At 59.8% G+C, this 21175-nt stretch overlaps 1 protein-coding gene across 1 annotated transcript; it reads left to right on the forward strand.

Annotated features, from left to right (window-relative positions):
• Positions 1–1413: 1413 nt before the first annotated feature.
• Positions 1414–19176, forward strand: MYO1F (myosin IF). Its single transcript, XM_067312886.1, has 28 exons — positions 1414–1446; positions 5470–5607; positions 7952–8041; positions 8559–8653; positions 9395–9482; positions 9714–9803; positions 10050–10181; positions 10273–10407; positions 10501–10633; positions 11040–11236; positions 11577–11657; positions 11792–11878; positions 12214–12300; positions 12590–12757; positions 12867–12952; positions 13334–13415; positions 13525–13631; positions 13814–13912; positions 13990–14134; positions 14381–14495; positions 15313–15482; positions 15646–15791; positions 16223–16369; positions 16532–16680; positions 16992–17081; positions 17189–17387; positions 17780–17946; positions 18059–19176. Exons 1-28 carry the CDS (start codon positions 1444–1446, stop codon positions 18133–18135), a joined length of 3303 nt encoding a protein of 1100 aa, XP_067168987.1. The 5' UTR covers positions 1414–1443; the 3' UTR covers positions 18136–19176.
• Positions 19177–21175: the final 1999 nt, after the last annotated feature.

Genomic DNA, 21175 nt, shown 5'->3' on the forward strand with positions numbered 1-21175 from the left:
GACCCAGCCACTCACCCTCCCTGCAGACAGCAATTTTAATTCATTTTATTTCCTGGTTTCTATTCCTGCCTCTTGAGTCCAGAAACTGCATGGCTCAGGGCAAGCACAGGTTCAACATTGGTGCTGTGCAGGTAAATCCAGCCCTAGCGTCAGATCTGTCCAAAGCCTTTCGTTCCCCACTCTCCCAGGGGGCCTCAGGACCCCAACTGAACTAAGCAGCCGATTTTGCCAAACACCTGAAGGATTTGCAGGCATTCAGCATCTCCGGGCAAGACATCCAAAGCTGCTGACTCGGACGCTGTGCAATCACGAGCTTCATTTTAAAGAGAACAAGTAGGAGTCTCAAAAAACTTCTGGGCGTTTTGTTCCAGTAATATATTTTGGAGGCTCTTAATTCCGTCGCGTCCTTGGGTTCTGCTCGTATCCAGTTTTGGTCTTTTTCCACCCCAATCGTGAGGCTGAAATGTTACTTCTTAGAAAGAAAGAGCAACTCAGAGACCTTTCTGAAGTCTCTTCAGTCCAGGAATGGGGGCGCCGTGAGACACGCCGAGCAGCCTGATAATATCTTGCGAGCGGTAACGCTTTTCTTTGCTTATCGCCCGCGTTTGGATCACAGCACCTCGCTCCAGGTTGAATATTTTCTCTGCCGAGCATTTGCATGCTGAGCTGTGCTCACCACCTTCGGCCTTGCAAAACAGTTCAATACAAAAGCTCGTGAGCACTTTTTCCACCCAGCTCCCGGCTCGGTAACCCTTTGCCCGTCATATTGCAAACGCTCCCCGAGTTGCCACCCGTCGAGCCGAAATGGCTCCAGCTGAGTTGTTTTAGCAAGCATGGCCCCAGCTGCAGCGTGTGCCCGGGCACGGGGCACCTGCGTGCCTCCCCACAGCAAGGGCCGGCCTGGCAAGGCCCTGGGGCCACGCCTGGCATAAAGACGCTGGAAAAGAGTTGGAAAAAGCAGTGACCGATAAAGCATCTTGCTCCTCAAAGCAAAGCCTCCCCTAGCACCCATCCACCACCCTGAGGGATGTCAAACCGGCAACCCAGGGTGGGGGAAAGGGTTTTGCAAGGGCTTGGAGCATCCCTTCCCGACAAAACCAAAGAGCCCCAGCGCTACCTGCATCCGCAGGATGGTAACCTCGGAGCCAGCGGCACCCGTCTCCGGCCAAGGTGGGGAACCTGGGGCAGGGCCACCCCAAAAGCTTCCCCCACCCGGCAGAGGAAAGCAGCCCTTGATCTCCCCACCCTCCCGACAGAGCAGCTCGGTACTAAATGAGGAAGTAGGCGGAGGAAAAAAAATTATTTAGTTGCATTTGCACTTGGGGGAGAAACGCACAGCGACGTGCCTGGGGATGGTCCTGGGCCCCTGGTGACAGGACACCCCCCCCCCCCCCCGCCAGGCACAGGGCAGGACACGCGGGACGACCAGGCTGCAGCAACACCATGGTGAGTGCACCAGGGCGGCGGGGCACGGCCGGGTCCCCCTGCACCCCAGGGTGGCCGCATGCCCTGGTATTGCCACCCGGGTTTCTCTGCAACCCTGGGATGCCGTCTGCCCTGGCCACCCTCTTGCAGCCCATCCTGGCCCTGGCCACCCTGTCCCTGCCCCGGTTCCCGCGCCGCTGCCACTGCCTGCAGGTGCGAGGAGCAGACAGGAGCCTTGCAGGGCCGGGTTGGGGCTGAGCGAGGCACCGGGGCAGGGCTGCGGGGAGCAGCCGGCGGCGATGCCCTCCCGGCGGTGCAGGGGGCTCAGGGAGGCGAGGCCGGGCTGGCGGAAAGGTGCTTTTGCTTTCGCCGTCTGTGCGGTCCCCGGCGGGAGAGGGAACCGGTTTGTTCCTGTCGACTTGGCTTCCCGAGAAACGCTTTGGTTTCGGCACTGCCTGGCCACGGCAGGAGCGGGGGGCTCAGTGGGTCCAGCCGGCGGCGATGCCCTCCCGGCGGTGGTACCTTGCTGAACAGCTTCACTGCGGTGTGCGGGGAGGTGACAGCAGCCGGGTGCCAGTTTCCATCCTCAAACTGGGCTCGTGGCAGGGCCCATGACCCGGCGAGGGCTGAACCGGGGCCGCAACCCACTCCGGGCGCAGGGGATGGGGCTGCTGCAAGGGCAACGGCACCGTCCGGAGCTGGAAGTTGCTCTGGAGGAAGGAGAAGAGGAAGAGGAAGATTCCCGAAACGGGCTGGCTACAGGCCAACGAGGGTGGAGGAAGCTAGGGCCGAGCCGGGGAGGCTGGAAAGGCCCGAGGGGCACTGCGGGCAGGGCACAGCGGAAGTCCCCGCGGGCACTGGGACACTCCGGGACAGGCAGGCAGGAGAGGAAGGACCAGAGATGAAAGAGAAATAGTTAAGGGGAAAAATGGGGCTTTTGTTTTCCCCTCCCGAGACGGAGAACCAAGGGATGGAGATGGGTGCGCAGGGCGGCTGCAGCCGCGTGCCCCGGCTCATGGCTCTGCTCCGGCCACATTTGCAGCCCTCGTCTCCCCACCCAGCAGGGAAGGGGGACCACGGCAAAGGGGAACCAGAGCTGCTGGCCTCTCCCCGCCGCCGCCGCAGGGCCAGCCGCATTGCCGCCCTGTGGGAGGATGCTCCGGCGCAGTGCCCCCCCCCCCCCCACCACGGCGTGGTCCCTCTCCCCCCTGTGAGACACGAACACCTTCCCCTTCCCACCAGCATCCGAGGCCTGAAGATGCTTTGTGGCTTCCCCATGGGGCTGTACGAGCCCATCTGCCACCTTGCAGCACCCACCCGTGCCCCTCCAAGCTTCCCTCGCCAGGCTCATCCCATTTCCCCAGGGAAAGCAGCCAGATTCCCAAATCCCACTGGGGTTTGGCTCCGGGGCAGCTCTTCCCATCCCCACGAGCACTGCTCGTATCTGCGACCTCGTGGGTTTGCTGATGGCGTTGCGATACCCTGTGCTGCTCTTCTAAGTATTTCCGGTGGTTTTGTAGGGTGTTGGCTGCTCTGGGGTTTGCCCTTTCTTGAAAAAAGGGTGCCAGCCTTGGCCGTCTTTGCTCTCCATTCGGGGCCCTCTGCAGCTTTTCTCGGTGGCGGGCACCGGAGTTTAGGAGAAAAACAGATGCTGTTTTGCAATGATGTTTTGCAATGATATGGGGCCCGCTGGCGCGGCCAGAAGCAGGTCTCCGCTGCGCCCAGCGCAGCAGCGGCTGAGAAAGGACCTTTTTGCAGTGCGGCTGCAGATTTCGCCTCCAAGGCAGCTCCCGGGGCTTGCAAGTGCCACTGCCCGTGTGCAGTTGCAGAGGGCAGGATGGCATCGCGTCGGGGCTGCGCAGTCCCCCTGCTCCGGCAGGACGCCCGTGGCAGTCCTGCTGCAGGCTAGGCTGCTGAGCCCCTGCGACGCTTCGCCTCTCACCCTGGGATTTCAGCCCCAGAGCAGCTTTCCCGCTGCCCAAGGACCAACAAAAATCACCCGCCTATGATTAACCCAAACTTCAGCCTGGATGAAGCACGCGCAGCTATTGCATGGGGCCAAGGGGACCCCTGGGGCTGGGTGGGGGTTGCTCAGCTGCATGTCGGGGCATATATTTCCAAACCTGGGTTTTCTGTACCGTGTCTCAAGCAGGAGCCAGCGCAGCTCCGAGCCGTGCGTCCGCCCACGGCAGTCGGCTGCCCCCGGCCCCCTTCCGCGGGAGCCCTTTGCGCTCAGCTAAACGGTGCAGAAACACGTGGCCCAGCTCAAATCAGGCACAAACACCCTCATCGAAGCAACGCCCGAGTTTTCCCTGCAGCGGTGCTTTATCAGGGGCGCCATCGCGGTCATGCACGGCGCTGCTGGGGAGCACGCCTGGGAGGCGGCGGGACGCGGGGCAGGGGCTGCGCCAGGCAGTCGTTTGCGCAAGGCAGAAGTACGGATGTCAGCTCAAAAGTGCTGAGGTTGCGACACCAGAAATGCCACTGTTTGCCTGAATTCGGTGCCGCCACAGGCAATACCAGTGCAGGGTGCCCCTGCCCAAGGGCGCCGGGATGAGGAGAGCCTGGCAGGGAGCCTGCGGGGTCCAGCTCCATTGCTTTGGGGGATTTGAGTTGCATTTGGAGTTTTCTTCGTGTTTTTTTCGTTTTGTTTTAGTGGGGGGAGCACCGTATTTTAGGTTGCAGCTCTGAGGCCAGCATTAAATCCCGGCGCCCCGTAGAGGCAAAGCTGATGGGGGAGCAGGGAGCATCCTCGGGGCACGAGGCCGGGTAGCAGGGGCTGCCGAGCAAAAATAAGGGAGCAAAGGCGGGGGGGTACAGAGGTGCTTCCCGACCCAGCCAGGCGAGAACATAGAAGGGCCTGAAAACCTAAAGCCTGGCAGATGAAATGAAGCAAAAGGGGAAGAGCCGAAAAGGGGAAATGGAAGGAGTAAGAGGCTGGGGCAAGGGCGAGGGGAAGAGAAGTGAAACGTTGCTTGGCGCGCTTTGGGCGAAAAGAGGAAACGCAGGGGCAGGTGGCAGCGATCTGGCACGCAGAGGAGCAAAGACAGCTCCAGCCAGACATGTCTCCTCCCCGGCTGCCAGCTGGGACTCCCCGATGCCAGGGCGGCGCGCGGGGCCCAGGGGCTCCCCGCCAGCGCTGAGCACGACCCCGCTCGGGTGCTGGCACGGCCCTCGACGGTGTTGCGTGCCATCTACATGCCCAGGCGGGTGCCTTGCTGCAGCTTTGCACCAAGCAGCAAGTGCAGCAAGTTTCCTTTGTAGCGGTGAGGAGGAGAGGCCTTGGGGGGGGGGGGTTGTTTGTTTGGGGTTTTTTTGCTTTTATTTGCAAGGTTCAATCTTCCCCTCCCATCCCCAGGAAGGGCCCTATCTAGCCCCGCAATGCTTTAAATTGCAGCTCGCTAAATTTTCCTTCCGCCCCGTTGTCACGAAAGGATGGAGTGAGGCTACTTTCGGGGCTTTTTTCTCTACAGTCGGAAAGCAGGTAGTTGCATTTGCCCAGGCAGGGAGGAAACGATGCCTGAGGACCTTTCACACCTGTGCCCTAGGCTGCTTCCTTTGCCCGGAGGCTGCACCGAATGCAAGTAGAGATGCAGTGGGGAGGCAGCAAGCCGAGGGTGCACCAGGTCAGGCAAACACCAATGGGCTGCCCTCAGATTTTTGCCTTTCCCCTGGGTTATTTTTGCAGGCAGAGCCTAGGCAGCAATTGCTTTTTCCCTGCTCGGAGCCGCTGTGGCAATTTGTTCACTCATTAACTCATTAACGAGCAGGGTGATCTTGCAGATGGGCTGGTGGCACCCTGTTTGCTCCTTTCCGTGACGTTCAGCCTGCAAGCCCAGTGTAGGGAGGCAGGATTCGGCCAGAGGAGCGGCTCACAGTGGGGCAAATCCTGGCCCACCTGCAGGACTTTGCCGTTTTGCTTCTTGCTCAGCCACCGCTTCCCCAGAGCAGATTTTCAGGAGCTTTGCAGACCCTGCACCGACTGCATGCCACGCGCGGTGCTGGGAGCACCCTGGTGCAGCAGCTCTCGCTGTCTCCCCACAGGGCAGCAAGGAGCGCTTCCACTGGCAGAGCCACAACGTCAAGCAGAGCGGTGTGGATGACATGGTGCTGCTCTCCAAGATCACTGAGGAGGCCATCGTGGAGAACCTCAAGAAGCGCTTTATGGACGATTACATCTTTGTATCCTTCCCAGGGCCGCACTCGGGAGCTTTGTAGGGGAGCTGGTCAACCCAGGGCTGTCCTGGTGCTTCCAGAGAGCCCTGGTCCCGGGAAGGGTTGGGATTAGCCTGGGGGAATAGAGGTGGCTGTTGCAAAGCTGTCTTCACCCCTTTATACGCTGCAGCCCTGAGCAGTCCGAGGGATTCATCATTAACTGGGGAAAGGGCCCGTCTCCGGTGCCTGCAGCATGGTCCCGCCAGCTTGCGGCTCCCTCCTGAGCCCACCAGTGCTGCGCAGCAGGATGTTGCGCCGGGGCAAGGACGGAATCTTCTCCCCCGGTCTGGATGCAGCAGCACAAGCGTGGTAGCCTGTGTGACCCCCCCCCCCCCCCCAGAGGCGCCCACCGCCACAGTGCACCCAGAGACCTCGGCTGGCCCCAGCCCACAGCCCACAGCAGGTGCAATGAGACGGCAGGACGGCAGGCGACCCCAGTCCCAGCTTGTCAGCTGACACAAAACAACCCCGTTTACGAGCTGCTCTGCAGAGCCATGGGCCATTGCCTGGCCTGCCGTGCCCTGCGATGCTGCTTGGATCCCTCCTTTCTAGTCCCAGCGCATCAAGGATTGCAAAGCAAGCCATAACCAAGATCCTCATCTGACTTCTTCCGCGATTCCCATGGCCCTGTGAAATCCCTGCTGGGAGCCAGATCCTGATGGCCACATTTGCATCTCTTCCTGCTGTTCCCCAGGCTGACGGCCCTCCAAGCTGCCATCTCCCCCCAGGCTCAGGCATCCCCCTGCGGTGCCATGTCCTCCCTCCCCAGCCACAGTTGCAGGGTCAGGGTCTCTGTGCCACCCCTCAGGGATGCTCACAGCTGCAGCTCACAGAGCTGCATCCTTTTGCCGTGGGATGGAGCCTCCCAGTGCTGCCGAGATTTCACCTCCACGCTACCGGAGACCTCCAGCGATGGCAAATTCAAGCAGAAAAACTCTGCAATGGTCATTGGGGTGGATCAGGAGCAGCCTTGTCTCCAGCAAGGACCGCAGTGGCTCAGCATCCCTGCAGCATCCATCCGCTCGTCCCCAGCAAGGACCACAGTGGCTCAGCATCCCTGCAGCATCCATCTGCTCCTCACTGCTCCCAGTCCTGGCAGCTGCCAGGTCAGGCTGGGATAGGAAAAAAATCATTAAATTGCAGGGCAGAGCAACGCAGTGGCTTAGGGCAGCTGCTCGACAGGGGGAGAGGCTGGCGCGTGCAGTGGTCTCACCACTGACAGTCCCTGCGGTTTCCCTGAAGAAGAAGCTCTGGCCTTACAAGGTGATGTGCCGTCCGGGGAAGGCGGTGATGTGGTGCTCCTCCTTGCTCTTAGAGCAGCCGTGGGGCTTTAAATGCCTTTGGTGGTTGGGGTTGGGGCTTGGGCTTTTTTTTTCTTTTTTCTAAAAAAGGGAAAAAAGAAAAAACACAACCTCCACCTTCCTTTTTTCTCACCATGCTGCGCAGAGCCCGCTGCCCAGCCGTTACTCAACGCCCCGTGCTTCTGCATTTCCTGCAAAAACCTTGCTCTTCCCGCCTTTCAGCTCCTCTTCCTCTGCCCTTCCCACCCTCAGCATGGGCTGAAAACAGGACGGCCAACTGTCCCTGCCCTCGCCAGGGGCTCACCCCACTGGGGATGGTGCAGGATACTGTCATCCCTCTCTGTAGCATCCGCCCAGGCACCGGCTCCTGCTTGGAGCGCTGGGGACTCATCCCCGTCCTCCTGCTGCATCTGCCTCTGTTCCCGTTGTTTGCAGGCTCAATTCCCTGCTTTTCGGTCCCCTGGCTGTTCTCTTCCCCCTCCCCATACATTAATGCTCCCCTCCACCCTGAGGGAGATTTTGGGGTGCTCCAGGCCAGGCTGCAGTGCCCGGTGGTGGAGGGAAGCGGAGGGCATCATGGAGGTGTTGAGCAAAGGCAGGAGCCAACGGTTTCTCCCCTGCGAGGTTGCCACCGGCAGCATGCTGCTCTGTGCCTCAGTTTCCCTGGCTGTTGAGTGGGAATGTTCTCTGCTCCTGTTGCAAAAAACGTGGCTGGATGACACTGAGCGTTAACAGCAAAGAGCTCGGAACGTGGCAGGAATGCCGATGGCAACCAGCACATCTGCTGCTGGCCCCCAGGATAAAAATCCTGGTGGTATCACAGTGCCGTTGTTAGGAGCAGGCAGGGAGCCCCCAAATACGCTGCTGCCCTTGCTCCCTGGCCTGGCTGTGCCGTCGAGCCCTGTTGCACCAACGTCACCCTGAGGCTGCGTCCTGGCGGCGGGTGGCGAGCGGGACAGGGATGGTGGGGACATGGGAGACCAGTGGACAGACCTTAACCTGCTTCTCAGACCTACATCGGGCCAGTGCTCATCTCGGTTAACCCCTTCAAGCAGATGCCCTACTTCACGGACCGGGAGATCGAGCTCTACCAAGGAGCGGTGAGGACGCTGCACGCAGGCTGTGGGGTCGGGGAAGGGAGGGGACATTGAGCTGAACCAGGTTCATTTGCTGCCTTATGTGCTGCATTTACCTGCAAGTGCCTGGGGGCTCTCCCACGATCAGTCCCATCCTCCCTTTGGGTCCTGCAGGAATCGGCATTCCCAAACCAGACCGATGCTCCTGTTTAGGGTCAGTAACAAGACTCAGGAGCAAATCTGCAGGCCTGGGAAATTCAGCTAATAAATACAAGCAAAAGCAACCCAAATGTGGTAACGTCATTAACAAATGATGTTAAAACAGCCACAGAGAGACACCACCAAAGAGCTGAGAAAACATACCAAATGCCTCCAGCAAGCTCACTTTTTCTGTGCTGAGAGGATATGCCCCATCCCTGCTTCACGTTTGTTCCCTCGGGCAGTGTGTGGGCAGAGTTAAGGTGATTTGGAGCTGGAACCTGTCCGTGGTGGCGGGGAGGCTGCTCCGTGCTCAGCACCACTCTCCATGTCCCCTCTCTAGGCTCAGTATGAAAATCCCCCCCATATCTACGCCCTGACCGACAACATGTACCGGAACATGCTGATTGATGGGGAGAACCAGTGCGTCATCATCAGGTACAGGGCCGGCCGAGGGCGAGAGCTGGGTCTCGGTGCTGCCACGCTGCCAGGACCCCTGGACCCAACTCCCTCCTTCCCCAGTGACCCGACGCACAGCCCATTCCCCTCTCAGTTGAGTGAGACCAAGGCTGCATTGCACAGAGTGCTGTACAAGCAAGAAAACAGGCGGTTCTCACCCCTGGGGGGACCTGGGGGACCCCGGCATCTGGGCTGCGGCCCCGCGGCTGCCACAGGCTGTTGTTCCCTGTAGGAACTGAGCCTTGCGCAATGGAGTTTTCCGGTCACATGTTGCAAGGGAACAGGTCAGGATGTGGGGCAAGTCCCAAGACTTCCCCTTTAGGCTCCAAAGTCCTGTGTTCCCCCCCTCCCAAATCCAGCAACAAGAAGTCCACTATCTCCTCCCAGAGTAGCCAGCCTTGCTCCCGGCAGGGGGATCTGGCCCCATTTCTGTCCCAGGATGTTCCCAAAGCAACAGCAGTCCCCGTCCCCTGCCATATGCGCATGCTCCTGGGCAGGAGATCACCCGGCCCCGGGACCCCGGGGCTCCTTGCACCTCTCCAGCACCCTACGAGCCCCCCCGCTGTGGCGCAGGGCTTATTCAGGGCTGGACCCTCGGTGGTGCCCGACCCCAGGGCCGTTCGTCCCCGGTCTGCGCTGGGGACGTGGGGACCCGACTCTGGTGCCTGGGCTGGGCATTTCTGCACCCTTCACTTCTCCTCTGCCTGGGTGTTTCCACAGTGGAGAAAGCGGGGCTGGGAAAACAGTGGCAGCAAAATATATCATGGGCTACATCTCCAAAGTGTCCGGAGGCGGAGAGAAAGTGCAGGTACTGTTCCCATGCTCAGCCAGGCGTCTGCTTTGCTTCCATCCATCCCCTCTCTGTCCCTCTGCCTCCCCCCAGCCCCTCTTTCTCCTCCATCTGCAGCATCTCCCTGGGGCAGGGAGTAGGGAGACCTCGGGGATGCTGCCAGCTCCGAGTCAGGGTGCTCCCAGGTGGGACCCCATGGGGAGGCCTAGTGTCCCCCTGCTCAGCCTTGTCCCCTCCTCTCGTCCCCAGCATGTGAAGGACATCATCCTGCAGTCCAACCCTTTGCTGGAAGCGTTCGGGAACGCCAAAACCGTCAGGAACAACAACTCCAGCCGCTTCGTAAGTCCCTGGGGCAGGGTGCTGCGAGCCCAAGTCATGTTGAGGGCCAGCACCCACCCCAGTGTCCCAGCCTGGATTCGTCCTGGCGATACCCAGAGCCGGGTAGCTGGAGCACTGATGCTGTTAGCGTGCGGATGGGGGGAGAGGATAACAGGGCCGAAGGCAGGGGGTTTCCGCTGGACCCTGGGAGGAGGCGACACAGCCCCGTGCCTGCAGGCTCTGAGCGGCAATGTGTCCCGTTGGCAGGGGAAGTACTTTGAAATCCAGTTCAGCCGGGGTGGCGAGCCCGACGGAGGGAAGATCTCCAACTTTCTGCTGGAGAAGTCCCGGGTGGTGAGCCAGAACGAGAACGAGAGGAACTTCCACATCTACTACCAGGTACGGGTGCACCAGCATCTGGCGCGTGGGCACCCGCAGGCGCTGCTCCTGGGTAACCACAGCCTCCGTTCGCTCTCCCCACACCCGGCAGCTCATCGAAGGGGCATCCCAAGAGCAGCGGCAGAACCTGGGCATCATGACGCCTGATTATTACTACTACTTGAACCAGTCAGACACCTACCAAGTGGACGGCACCGACGACCGCAGCGACTTCCACGAGACCATGGTGAGTGCCCAGGGTCTCCCCGAGGCTGGGCGCTGCCGTCTGCGGCCAGGTGCGGGCTGACGGACTCCTCGCGCCCCCCCCCCCCCCCCCCAGAACGCCATGCAGGTCATTGGCATCTGCGGAGAGGACCAGCAACTGGTGCTGCAGATCGTGGCGGGGATCCTCCACCTCGGGAACATCAGCTTCCGGGAAGAGGGCAACTATGCCCAGGTGGAAAATGCCGATGGTGAGTACAGCGACACCCCTTACTCAGCAGCACAAGCGGAGATGCTCGCAGAGATCCTTTGCACTTGAACGCAAACTTCTCATAGCACATATCCCTCGGCAGAGGAAAGAGGTGGCATCAGCAACTTCCCCACTTTAGAGATGGGGAAACTGAGGCAGTAAGCAAGGAATTGACACAACCATAGTTAGAAAGTCACTGGTAGGGGATAGATGCCAGGAGTCCTGTTTGGCAGTCCCTTGCAGTGATTTAGTAGAGGGAGGACACAATCCCACATCTAGTTGCTAGACTGCAGTTGTCCCTTCCTCTTTTGGGCTCGGCCGGGGTGTAGGAGGGTCTGGCAGCCCCAGCGGCTGTAGGCAGCATTCCTAAGATGTGTGTCCACCCTGACCACCCTCCCTTTGCCCAGCGCTGGCCTTCCCTGCCTACCTGCTGGGGATCAACCAGGACCGGCTCAACGACAAAATCACCAGCAGGAAAATGGACAGCAAGTGGGGTGGTCGCTCAGAGTCCATCAATGTCACCCTCAATGTGGAGCAGGCGGCCTACACCCGGGATGCCCTGGCCAAGGGCCTCTACACGCGGGTCTTCGACTTTCTCGTGGAGGTGCGTGCCCCTGCAGCCCCGCTGCAGATGGGGATGCTCTGGTCAGGTAGTACGTGGCCCTTCTTTGCAGGAGGTAACTCCTACCCCCATCCTCTGCCAAGGCACAAAGAGCTTTTGCTTGGTGCTTGGGTCATGAGCACAGCAGATGAGATGGGAAGAGCTGGCTACATCCTTGAGATGACCTCAGAAATGGGGCATGAGGTGGTGACATGAGTGAAGTGTCTCAGGACACCAGCCCGTCAGGGAAGGGGTACGAGCAGGGGCCATCCGCTCCAGTGTACAGTCTGCCGAGCTGGCAGGAGCTCTCGATGAAGGGGGTTTGGGCTGTCTCTCCCTGCAGTCTATTAACCGGGCCATGCGGAAGCCACATGAGGAGTACAGCATTGGGGTGCTCGACATCTACGGCTTCGAAATATTCCAGGTACTGGTTGCTTTTCTGTAGAAGTCCAGCTGGGGACCGTCCGTCCTTTTTCTCCTCTGGTGACGTGAAAGAGGCAGAAGCCAACTCAGCCCTATCTTATTTTTCCTCTTCCATTCTCCTCTGCAATTTTGCAGAAAAACGGCTTTGAACAATTCTGCATTAACTTTGTGAATGAGAAGCTGCAGCAGATCTTCATAGAGCTGACCCTCAAGGCAGAGCAGGTACAGGGGACTGGGCACAGTGCGGTGGGGGGAACTGAAAGTTGCCTAAAGCCCTGATTCCTGCACCCCGACACCCCCCAACCCCAGGCAGATCCCAGTGATACAGCAAGAGCAGACAGGTGTTGGCAGATCCCAGAAATCAGGTCTCTGGTCTGGATAGAAAAGGTGACCCAACCCCTTTTTTGTAGGTATTGGCTCAGAAAGCCCAAGCACAAGGAACTTTGGAGGTTGTAAGTGACCACTGTTCATGAGCAGAGGACAGGAGAGGAAAGGCTGCCCATGTCCGTTTGTCTGCACACAGCTGCCATCACCTGTCTCTCTCTGCTCTTCCCTAGGAGGAATACGTGCAGGAGGGCATCAAGTGGACCCAGATCCAGTATTTCAATAACAAGGTGGTGTGCGACTTGATCGAGAACAAGCTGGTGAGTGGGGTCTCCTACTCAAGGGGAGGCTTAGGACACGCCGGAGGGACAGACAGACAGGGTGCTGTTTGTGGTGGGTGGCCAAAGCCAGTCCAGCCAGAGACCATCCTTGGGCAAGCAGCAGCACCAAGGAGGTGCTCTACATCCTTAACCCAAGCAGCAATTCAAAGGAAAGCCGCTTCTAGCAGCACAGGGCATTTAAAGCCAGATACAGGACTGGGCCCTGCCCAATCTCCCAGGGCTTCGCTCAGGGCACACAGGTCATCCTGGGCTTGGCTGCCTCCCCCAGAACCCACCCGGGATCATGAGTGTCCTGGACGATGTCTGCGCCACCATGCATGCGACCGGCGAAGGGGCCGACCAGACCCTGCTGCAGAAGCTGCAGGCAGCCGTGGGGACGCACGAGCATTTCAACAGCTGGAACTCAGGCTTCGTCATCCACCACTATGCAGGCAAGGTACACAGCACGCGCCCCGCACATGGGTGCCCCTCGCATACACGGTACTGGGAGGGGGTGGGGGTATGGCACAGGCAGGCTGAGCTCCCCCCTCTCCTGGCCCCTCCAGGTCTCCTACGATGTGACGGGCTTCTGCGAACGCAACCGTGACGTGCTCTTCACCGACCTGATTGAGCTCATGCAGAGCAGTGAATAGTGAGTCCGGGGAGCGCCTCGGTCCCCTGTGGCATCCCTTGAGGGCTCAGTCTGCGTGCAGCATCCTCAAAGCCAGAGGGGAAAACTTGTGTCTTGGACCATCTCGCGCTCCTGCCCTGGCCAGTGCCTAGCATCCTGCCTCACCCCACGGGGACTGGTGGCACCTCCCCATCGGGTGCAGCAGCAGCAGGATTCGAGAGATGCTGGTCTGGATGGAGGGGGAAATTTGGAGGGATCTGGCTTAGTGCAGACTGATGCCTCACGTCTGCGTTCCACAGCAGCAGAAACTGGGGCTGGAGCTGGTTCTTGCGATGGCCTAGCGCTTGCCGAACCTCCTAGAGTCCATCAGCTCTCACCCGCTCACTGTTATCTGCCTTTCAGTGGTTTCATCCGAACGCTTTTCCCAGAAAAGCTGGATTCTGACAAAAAGGGCCGACCAACCACAGCGGGCTCCAAAATCAAGGTACGTCCTGGAGGCTGCGGGACAGCAGCTGCCTTTCCCCTGGGCAGCAACAGGGTGCTGGGCTCCTGGCAAAGCCTCCGAACGCTGCCAAGGTTCGTCTTTGCAACAGAAACAGGCTAACGATCTGGTGAACACGCTAATGAAGTGCACGCCACACTACATCCGCTGCATCAAACCCAATGAGACCAAGAAACCCAGGGACTGGGAGGAGAGCAGGTAAAGGAGGCCTCTGCATCATGGCACCTGTGAAGCCCAGGGACCGGTGCACGGCAGAGTCCAGCTTTCTTACAAGGATTGAGCTGCCGAGTGGATCCCTGGGCCGGTTCCTCTCCACAGGAGCTGCAATGCAGAGTCTTGTCCCACCCTGAGCGCTTCCCTTGCCACTCTTGGCTCCACAGGGTGAAGCACCAAGTCGAGTACCTGGGGCTGAAGGAGAACATTCGGGTGCGCCGGGCAGGTTTTGCCTACCGCCGCATCTTCCACAAGTTCCTGCAACGGTGAGCAACCGTTGGGGTTGGCCCCAGAGAGAGGGCGGTGAGCCCAGGGCGCGCACTCATGGCCCCTCTGCCGGCAGGTACGCCATCCTCACTCCAGAGACGTGGCCCTCCTGGCGAGGGGATGAGCGCCAGGGCGTGCAGCACTTGCTGCGGTCTGTTAACATGGACCCAGACCAGTATCAGATGGGCCGGAGCAAGGTGTTTGTCAAGAACCCTGAATCGGTAGGTGGCCCGGCTCTGCCTGTCATCTCACAGCTCTGCACGGGTCTTGGGGGGCACCAAGGCACATAGCAAGCAGCACCCATCCAACCTCCAGAAGGGACATCCCTATGTCCAGCTGGGCATCAATTTGGGCCATGCTGGGGTGTTTTTGGGAAGGGGGTGTTAATACCTGGGAGAAGGGAGGGAGATCCTGGCCAGGCAGCCCGGTCCCCAGCTGGGCACAGCACCCCATGTCCCCTCGTGCAGCTCTTCCTCCTCGAAGAGATGCGGGAGCGGAAGTTCGACGGCTTTGCCCGGGTGATCCAGAAAGCCTGGCGGCGACACATCGCCATCCGGAAGTACGAGCAGATGCGAGAAGAGGGTAAGACCGTGGAGCCAGAGCCACAGCAGCCAGGCCAGGAACTGGGCAATGACAGTGGTTTCGGGTCAGGAGCAGCACCCTGCAAGGATGCTCTCAGCTGGAGTCAGCCCCATCGCTGCCTACTGGCCTGGCCACCAAAGGAGCAGGAGACCAGCAGCCCAGCTCCTAATTGCAGTGCTAATAAGGAGGGGGTGATGTGGGGCTGGAGAGCAGGATGCCTGGGGTCTTCTCCATGATTTTAAAGGAGGGAGTGGATTTCTTGCTACTATTTCCAGCCCTGACAGGGGCCATAGGACAGAAATTAGAGCCCCTCTCTGTCTCCCTCTCTCCATTTCATTGCCTCCAAAAGGGATGGAGATGAGTAGGAGACTCAGTTTTGAGATGGATCCTGCTCTGCTGCGGGGTACCCAATGCTCAGTGTTTGCAGAAGGATGGGAAAGGTCAGTGGTTCACCACCCAGCTCCCGTTGCTGGCATTTCCCAATGTCTCCAAATGTACAGTGAAAAATCAAGAGGAAAACCCCACAGCCTGGGGTCTCTCCCTCCCACAACACAAGGTTTTGAGAGCAATTAATGTGATTAAAAGCCAGCAAGGTTCAAACAGCTCAGATGCCTTCTATGGCATGCAATGAGCTCCACGTCCTGCTGCCACAGCTTGTGGGATGTCTCACGCGGCTCTAGCAGCCAGATTTATAAGGCCAGGAGATGCTTGGCCCCGCAGGCTCCCAGTGCTGAGCTCCAGTGGTCCAAGCCACGGGCTCAGTTGCCCAGCCGGCAGGGCCCTGGCCTGACCAGCATGGCTTTGGGGTCCTGCACAGCTTCCAACATCCTCTACAACTTCAAAGAGAGGAGGAGGAACAGCATCAACAGGAATTTTGTGGGTGATTACCTGGGCATGGAGGAACGGCCAGAGTTGCGCCAGTTCATGGCCAAGAGGGAGCGGATAGACTTCGCTGACTCCGTCACCAAGTATGACCGGAGATTTAAGGTAAATGGACCCAGCTGGGACTCAGGGGAAGTCCAAGTCATGCCACATTCTCATGACTCATCATGGATGTGCTTGGATGGGACCCATGTGGGCCTCGTGTCCCCCAGGAAACATACACTTCACGTACCCGTGTCCCTCACCCCCTGCTCCTGCCCATTCCCAGCCCATCAAGCGAGACTTCATCCTCACCCCCAAGTACTTCTACCTGATTGGCCGGGAGAAGGTGAAGAAAGGTCCCGAGAAGGGGCAGATCAAGGAAGTGCTCAAGAAGAAGGTGGAGATCCAGGCTGTGAGCGGCGTCTCGCTGAGGTGCGTCCCCTAGCACAGGGCTATGACCACATGTGGCTCCACAAGGCTCTTTGCGAGGGGACCATGAGGTCTTCAGCAGCCCCAGTGGGGTCAGACTGCCTGGTGTGCTGGCCCATCCTGGGTCTCCCAGGCTTTCTCCATCCTTTGATCTCCAACCCACTGTTGGAGATGAAGGCATCAGAGCATCGCACCATGGTGGGGAGGGAAGAGATAGGGGACTCATGAGGCTGGGGTCCCTGCAGGGTTGGCTGCGTCCTTGCTTCGGAGGCCTGGGAGGTTTTCCACTAGGTCAGCCTCCAAATCTGTTGACTTGGGTTGACCCAGACTCCAGACTCAGTGGGGTCTCCTGGTTTCCAAGCAGCACTGGTTGTGATCAGCATTGCCTGTGCCCGGTGTCTAACACTTCCCCTCTTGGGTGTTTCTCCGAGCAGCACCAGGCAGGATGACTTCTTCATCCTCCATGAGAACGAAGCCGACAACTTCTTGGAGTCAATCTTTAAGACAGAGCTCATCAGCTTGTTGTGCAAACGCTATGAGGAGCTCACCCGCAGCAAGCTGCACCTCACCTTCAAAGACATGTAAGGAGTGGGGGCAGCGCTACTGACTGGGCTTGACCCTTTCCTCTCATGGCCCAAATTTTCAAGGCCAACCACATGTGCCTGTGGAGGGCTGGCCCTATAGCCCCACAGCAGTGTGGAGGGTCCCCAACCTTGGCCTCATGGCCTGCCTCTCTCCACCAGACTACAGTTCCGGGTAAAGAAGGAGGGCTGGGGCGGCGGCGGCACCCGCAGCGTCACCTTCGGGAGAGGCCAGGGCGACGTGGCCACCCTCAAAGCAGGAGGCAAAACCCTTACGGTCAGCATCGGGGACGGGCTCCCCAAGAACTCCAGTGAGTGCTGGTGCCGGGGCACCCCGCAGGGGAGAGGCAGCGGGAGGGTCAGGAGTGCCAGGGCAGCTGGGCTGCGGCAGCAAGGGGCTGGCAGGGTGAGCCACCATGTGCCCGGGCATGGCACGCCATCCTCAGGCACACACACTTGCATTTCACCCAGGAGGGTGGTCATGCTGCTGCTCATGTGATGGGGAGACTGGACACGTTGGGGAAAGAGGCAGCCAACCCACTGCCCACTCCCCAGCCATCTCTGGGGACCTCACGAAGCTTATGGGGACCATCACCTAACAGCGGGTCTTTTGCCCCCCCAGAGCCCACAAGGAAGGGGGTGACGCAGAGCAGAGGTTGCCACAGGCCACCACCGGCCTCCCGAAGTGCCCCACCAGCGCCAAGAGGTGAGGGCAGTGCCAAAGGGGTCAGCACCGGGAAGCCGGTCCCCGAGGGCAGACCCCAGCCTGGCCCAGTGGCCCCTGCTGCCATAACACACCATCTCTGGTGGGGTCTCCAGGCGCTTGCAGGAATGGGGCACCCCAGTTCCCCCGCAGCAACAGCCAGGCGCAGCGGAACACCTACACGGCGCACCAGAAGCAGCTGCGGGGACCACCAGTTGCAGCACTGCCCGCGCAAAGCAGCCGCAAGGCAAAGACGCGGCCCCCGTCTGAGCAGAACATGGAGTTCCTCAACGTGCCCGACCAGGGGGTGGCTGGGTAGGTCACGGTACCATCCCCCAATGTGCCCAGACCGGCCCCAACCTCTCCCACTTGTTGTTGCTGCCCCTGGACACTGACTTTTCCCTCCACGGCCAGCTCACCCTCCTGGCTCCATCCAGCTGGACCTGCTCCAAGTGGTCTGGCTGTGCTGGGAGGTCTCCTTGGGTCTTCTTCACAGCAGTTCTCCCAAAGCCTGCACTAAGAGGACCTTCCCTTTGCAGTGCTGAGCTGAAGGCACAGAGCAGCACTTTGGTGGGGGGAGATCAAGGCTGGAAGGGGGATGTAGCCCTGGGCTTGGCTCAGTGTACCACACTGTCCTGGGTGCAGCGTGATGTCCCGCCATATCCTACACTCATCTCTTTTAATGTCATTTGTCCTTGACCCTGCAGCATGCAACGGCGGCGGAGCGTGAGCCAGCGACCCCCTCCAGCCGGGCGCCCCAAGCCACAGCCCAAGGTAGCTGCCCCGCGCTGCCAGGCACTGTACCAGTACGTGGGGCAGGACGTGGACGAGCTCAGCTTCAATGTGGGGGACATCATCGACATCATCTTGGAAGGTACACAGTGGGCATCGCTGCCCCAGCACCTCTGGGCAAGCCCCCTGCACTCAGGTTTGCAGCATCGTGTAGATGGTTTTGACCTTGAACTGTTGCTTTACCCCTTCTCCAGATATCTCCGGTTGGTGGAAAGGTCGACTCCGTGGCAAGGAAGGCCTTTTCCCTGGGAACTACGTGCAGAAGATCTGAGCTCCATCCAGCTGTTGCATGGCCAGGCGTGATGGGAGGCCACCAGCAGCATCCTCCCACCTCACCTTCGATGAAGACATGCCACCCAAGCGAGACCCATATCCCTGCCTGGAGCAGACTGATGGTGGTCAACAGGCATCTCTCTGCAGCTGGCTGTGATGGGAAGGCCACTGCATACCCTGAAAGACAGGCTTTGCCAAAATCATTTCTGAGTCCAGCATGAGGAGGGGGCTGACCAGCACCTTTCTGCTGATGTTGTTGTTAAATAACCGCTTCCCCTTTGAACTGGCCGCCTTCTGGGCCCCCTATTCCCTTCAATGGCTGCCCAGCCCATTCCCCACCTCTGCGCTGCCCGTACCCACGAGCCAGGCTTGTGCTGGTGAAAATCACTGATTTCCGTGGCTACTTGAAATCACAGCCCTGGAGCAAGGACTGTCTCTTTGCTCCCTGCTCATACAGCTTGTCACACCGGAGAGCCAGTGGTGGCTTTGGTCCTCTGACTTTGATGCTGGAGAGTTCACATATTGCAAGTGTGGCAAATCTGAGTCTGATGCAAAAATAGAGCCAAGAATAAGTATTTCACCCGTGGGTCCCTGCACGGTGACAAGCACAAACGCATGCAGGAGGCAGCTCCGTTCCCTCCGCTTTGAATGCTGCAAGAAGATGCCACCGGGCATGGAAACAAGCTTCACCCATACACCGAGCTCAGGTGCCTGCACAACCCAGTGCAATGCTGGACTGCACAGCATGGCTGGCTGGGAGCCACTGGGATTGAAGAAACCCCCCCTCCGCTAAACCAACAGGTGAGGAAAACGCTGGGAAATAGGGCACAACAAGACCTGGACATTGCTGCTGTGCCCTGATTTCCTGGGAAAAGAGCTGCAAGGACTTTTAGCCGAAGCCCAAAGTGCCTTTTTGTGGCACAAGTCTGCGGACTGCACTCAGCCAAGTTGGGCTGGGCTGCGTTGGGCCTGCTTGGGCTGCTCGAATGGACCAAAACCTGATGGCTTGGCAAATGTAAAGTTTGTCATGATTAATAAAGAGCCGGGACTTTCCCCAAAAAGCAGGGCAGTGGGGGGCTCCTCTCGCAGAGATACTGGGCGCTGTGCTGTGGCTGGCAGGAGGCAGCTTCGTTCAGGGGCTCAGCTGTAGGGGGAAAACATCATCCTCCTGCTGGGCGACAGGACAGCTGCATCAGGGCTGAATTTTGGGTGATCCCTGGGCTGATTTTCCCTTCCAGGCTGGGTGCTGCTGGTGCTTGCGCCATTCTCGGGGTCTTACCCCATTGCTGACAGTGCGCAGCTATGGCACCACCTCGTCCCTCTTTCTGGGTCCTCCATCCTCACTGTTAACTGGGCAAACTGAGGCCCAGTGAGGAGCAGTGTCCCAGGACAGACCGAGGAGGATCGCCCGTCCCCACGCCAGCCACAGGAGATGTGTTTTTTGGTAATCCTGCCTCTGGGGTTAGCAACGGGGAGCCCCGAGTCCCCATCTCCCCGACCCTTCAAGTCCTGAGACTGTGCCGCAATCACAGCATCCTTCAGGGATGAGGGATGTTGAGGGGGCTGAGCCCACCCAGGGAGGGGGGGCATTTGGGGGGGGCTGGCATCAGGGCCAGGGTCTAACAGTGCCGATGCAGCAGGATTTGTCCCTGTCTGCCCTTCCCTCCCTCGCAGATGCCCCGTGTCACGGGATGGCCTCGGCCCCGGCTCCCCCGCAGGCACACGCAGCTCTGGCTGGGCTGGGGGCAGAGGGGTGCCCCAGGAGACGCTTTTGCCGCAGGGCTCTGTGCGTCCCTTTCCCGTGCTTTTTTTTTTAATCCCTTTCTTTATCACCCAGGCATGCTCCTGCTCTGCGGGGCGCCGGGGCGGAAGTGACGGCAGCACCGCTCCACGCTGCTTGGATGACGCCCTTCCTCCCTCCAGCCCCAGCCCTCTTCCTCTTCCTCCCTCGCCGCACCCCCGTGCCCCCACCTGGGCTTTGCCCCCTGCCCCTGGCAAGTGAAACCCTTCCTCAGGCCCCAGAGATGGGAGGCAGATGGGGTGGGAGGGTGGGGGGGTAGGGGAGCCTATTTCCTCCAGGGTGGGGGCAGCACAAGGCCAAAGGCTGCCGGGAAATGAAGTCCGTCTGTCCATCCCCCATGCTGCAAACTGAGCATTCTGGAAATGCAACAACTTTTAGAGTCCTTTCATTGCAGAGCATTGCGGGGGGAGGCAGAGCCTTGGCTCTTTTTTAAGGAGAAAAATTAGCTTTGGATACTCTGGAGATTTAGGAACCACCCCGCACCTTCCAGCCCCTATTCTGGGCCACAAGGTGCCCAGCACCCTGGTCCTGCGTTAGGCCGGGTCCCACCACCGGCAGCTGGTGCTGGGTAAGCGGCACGCTTCCACCAGTGCCAGTGGCACAGATCCTGCGGCAGGCACGGAGAGCCCTGCCAGCCCCGGGAGTGGGGCCTGCTCCAGGCAGCCCAAGGGTCCCGGGTGCTCCAAGGGGCTCAGGATGCTCTGAGAGCCCCAGGATGCTTGGAGGGGCTTGGGATGCTCCAAGGGGTTCAGCTGCTCAGAGGGGATGGTGATACTCGCAGGAGCTCTGAGGGCCCGGGATGCTCCAATGGGATCGGGGTGCTCCGAAGGGATTGGGGTGCTCAAAGGGGATTGGGGTGCTTTTAGGGGCTTGGGGTGCTCCAAGACCCCCTGGAATGCTCCAAGGGGCTCAGGGTGCTCCAGGGGGGTTGGGATGCTCTTAGGGGCCTCTGATGCTCTGAGAGGCTCAGGAGGCTCCAAGGCATTCAGGGTGCTCCAAGGGGTTCAGGGGGCTCCAAGGGGCTTGGAGTACTCCAAGGGGATCAGGGTGCTCCAAGAGGCTTAGGGTGCTCCGAGGGCCCCAGGGTGCTCCTTGGGGCTCAGGGTGCTCCAGGGGGCTCAGGGGGCTCCGAGGGGATTGAGGTACTCCAAGGGGATCGGGGTGCTCCGAGGGGATCGGGCTGCTCCAAGAGCCCAGGGATGCTGCAGCCGTACACATGCTCCGGGGGGGGGGGGGG

This window comes from Apteryx mantelli, chromosome 30, assembly GCF_036417845.1.
Source record: "Apteryx mantelli isolate bAptMan1 chromosome 30, bAptMan1.hap1, whole genome shotgun sequence".
Classification (NCBI taxonomy): Eukaryota; Metazoa; Chordata; class Aves; order Apterygiformes; family Apterygidae; genus Apteryx; species Apteryx mantelli.

Excerpts from the sequence above, each read along its gene's own strand:
- MYO1F (XM_067312886.1), top strand. Across the intron at positions 12,301-12,589 it reads ACTTGATCGAGAACAAGCTG|AACCCACCCGGGATCATGAG; the intron begins GTGAGTGGGGTC and ends TGCCTCCCCCAG. Across the intron at positions 12,758-12,866 it reads TCCACCACTATGCAGGCAAG|GTCTCCTACGATGTGACGGG; the intron begins GTACACAGCACG and ends TGGCCCCTCCAG.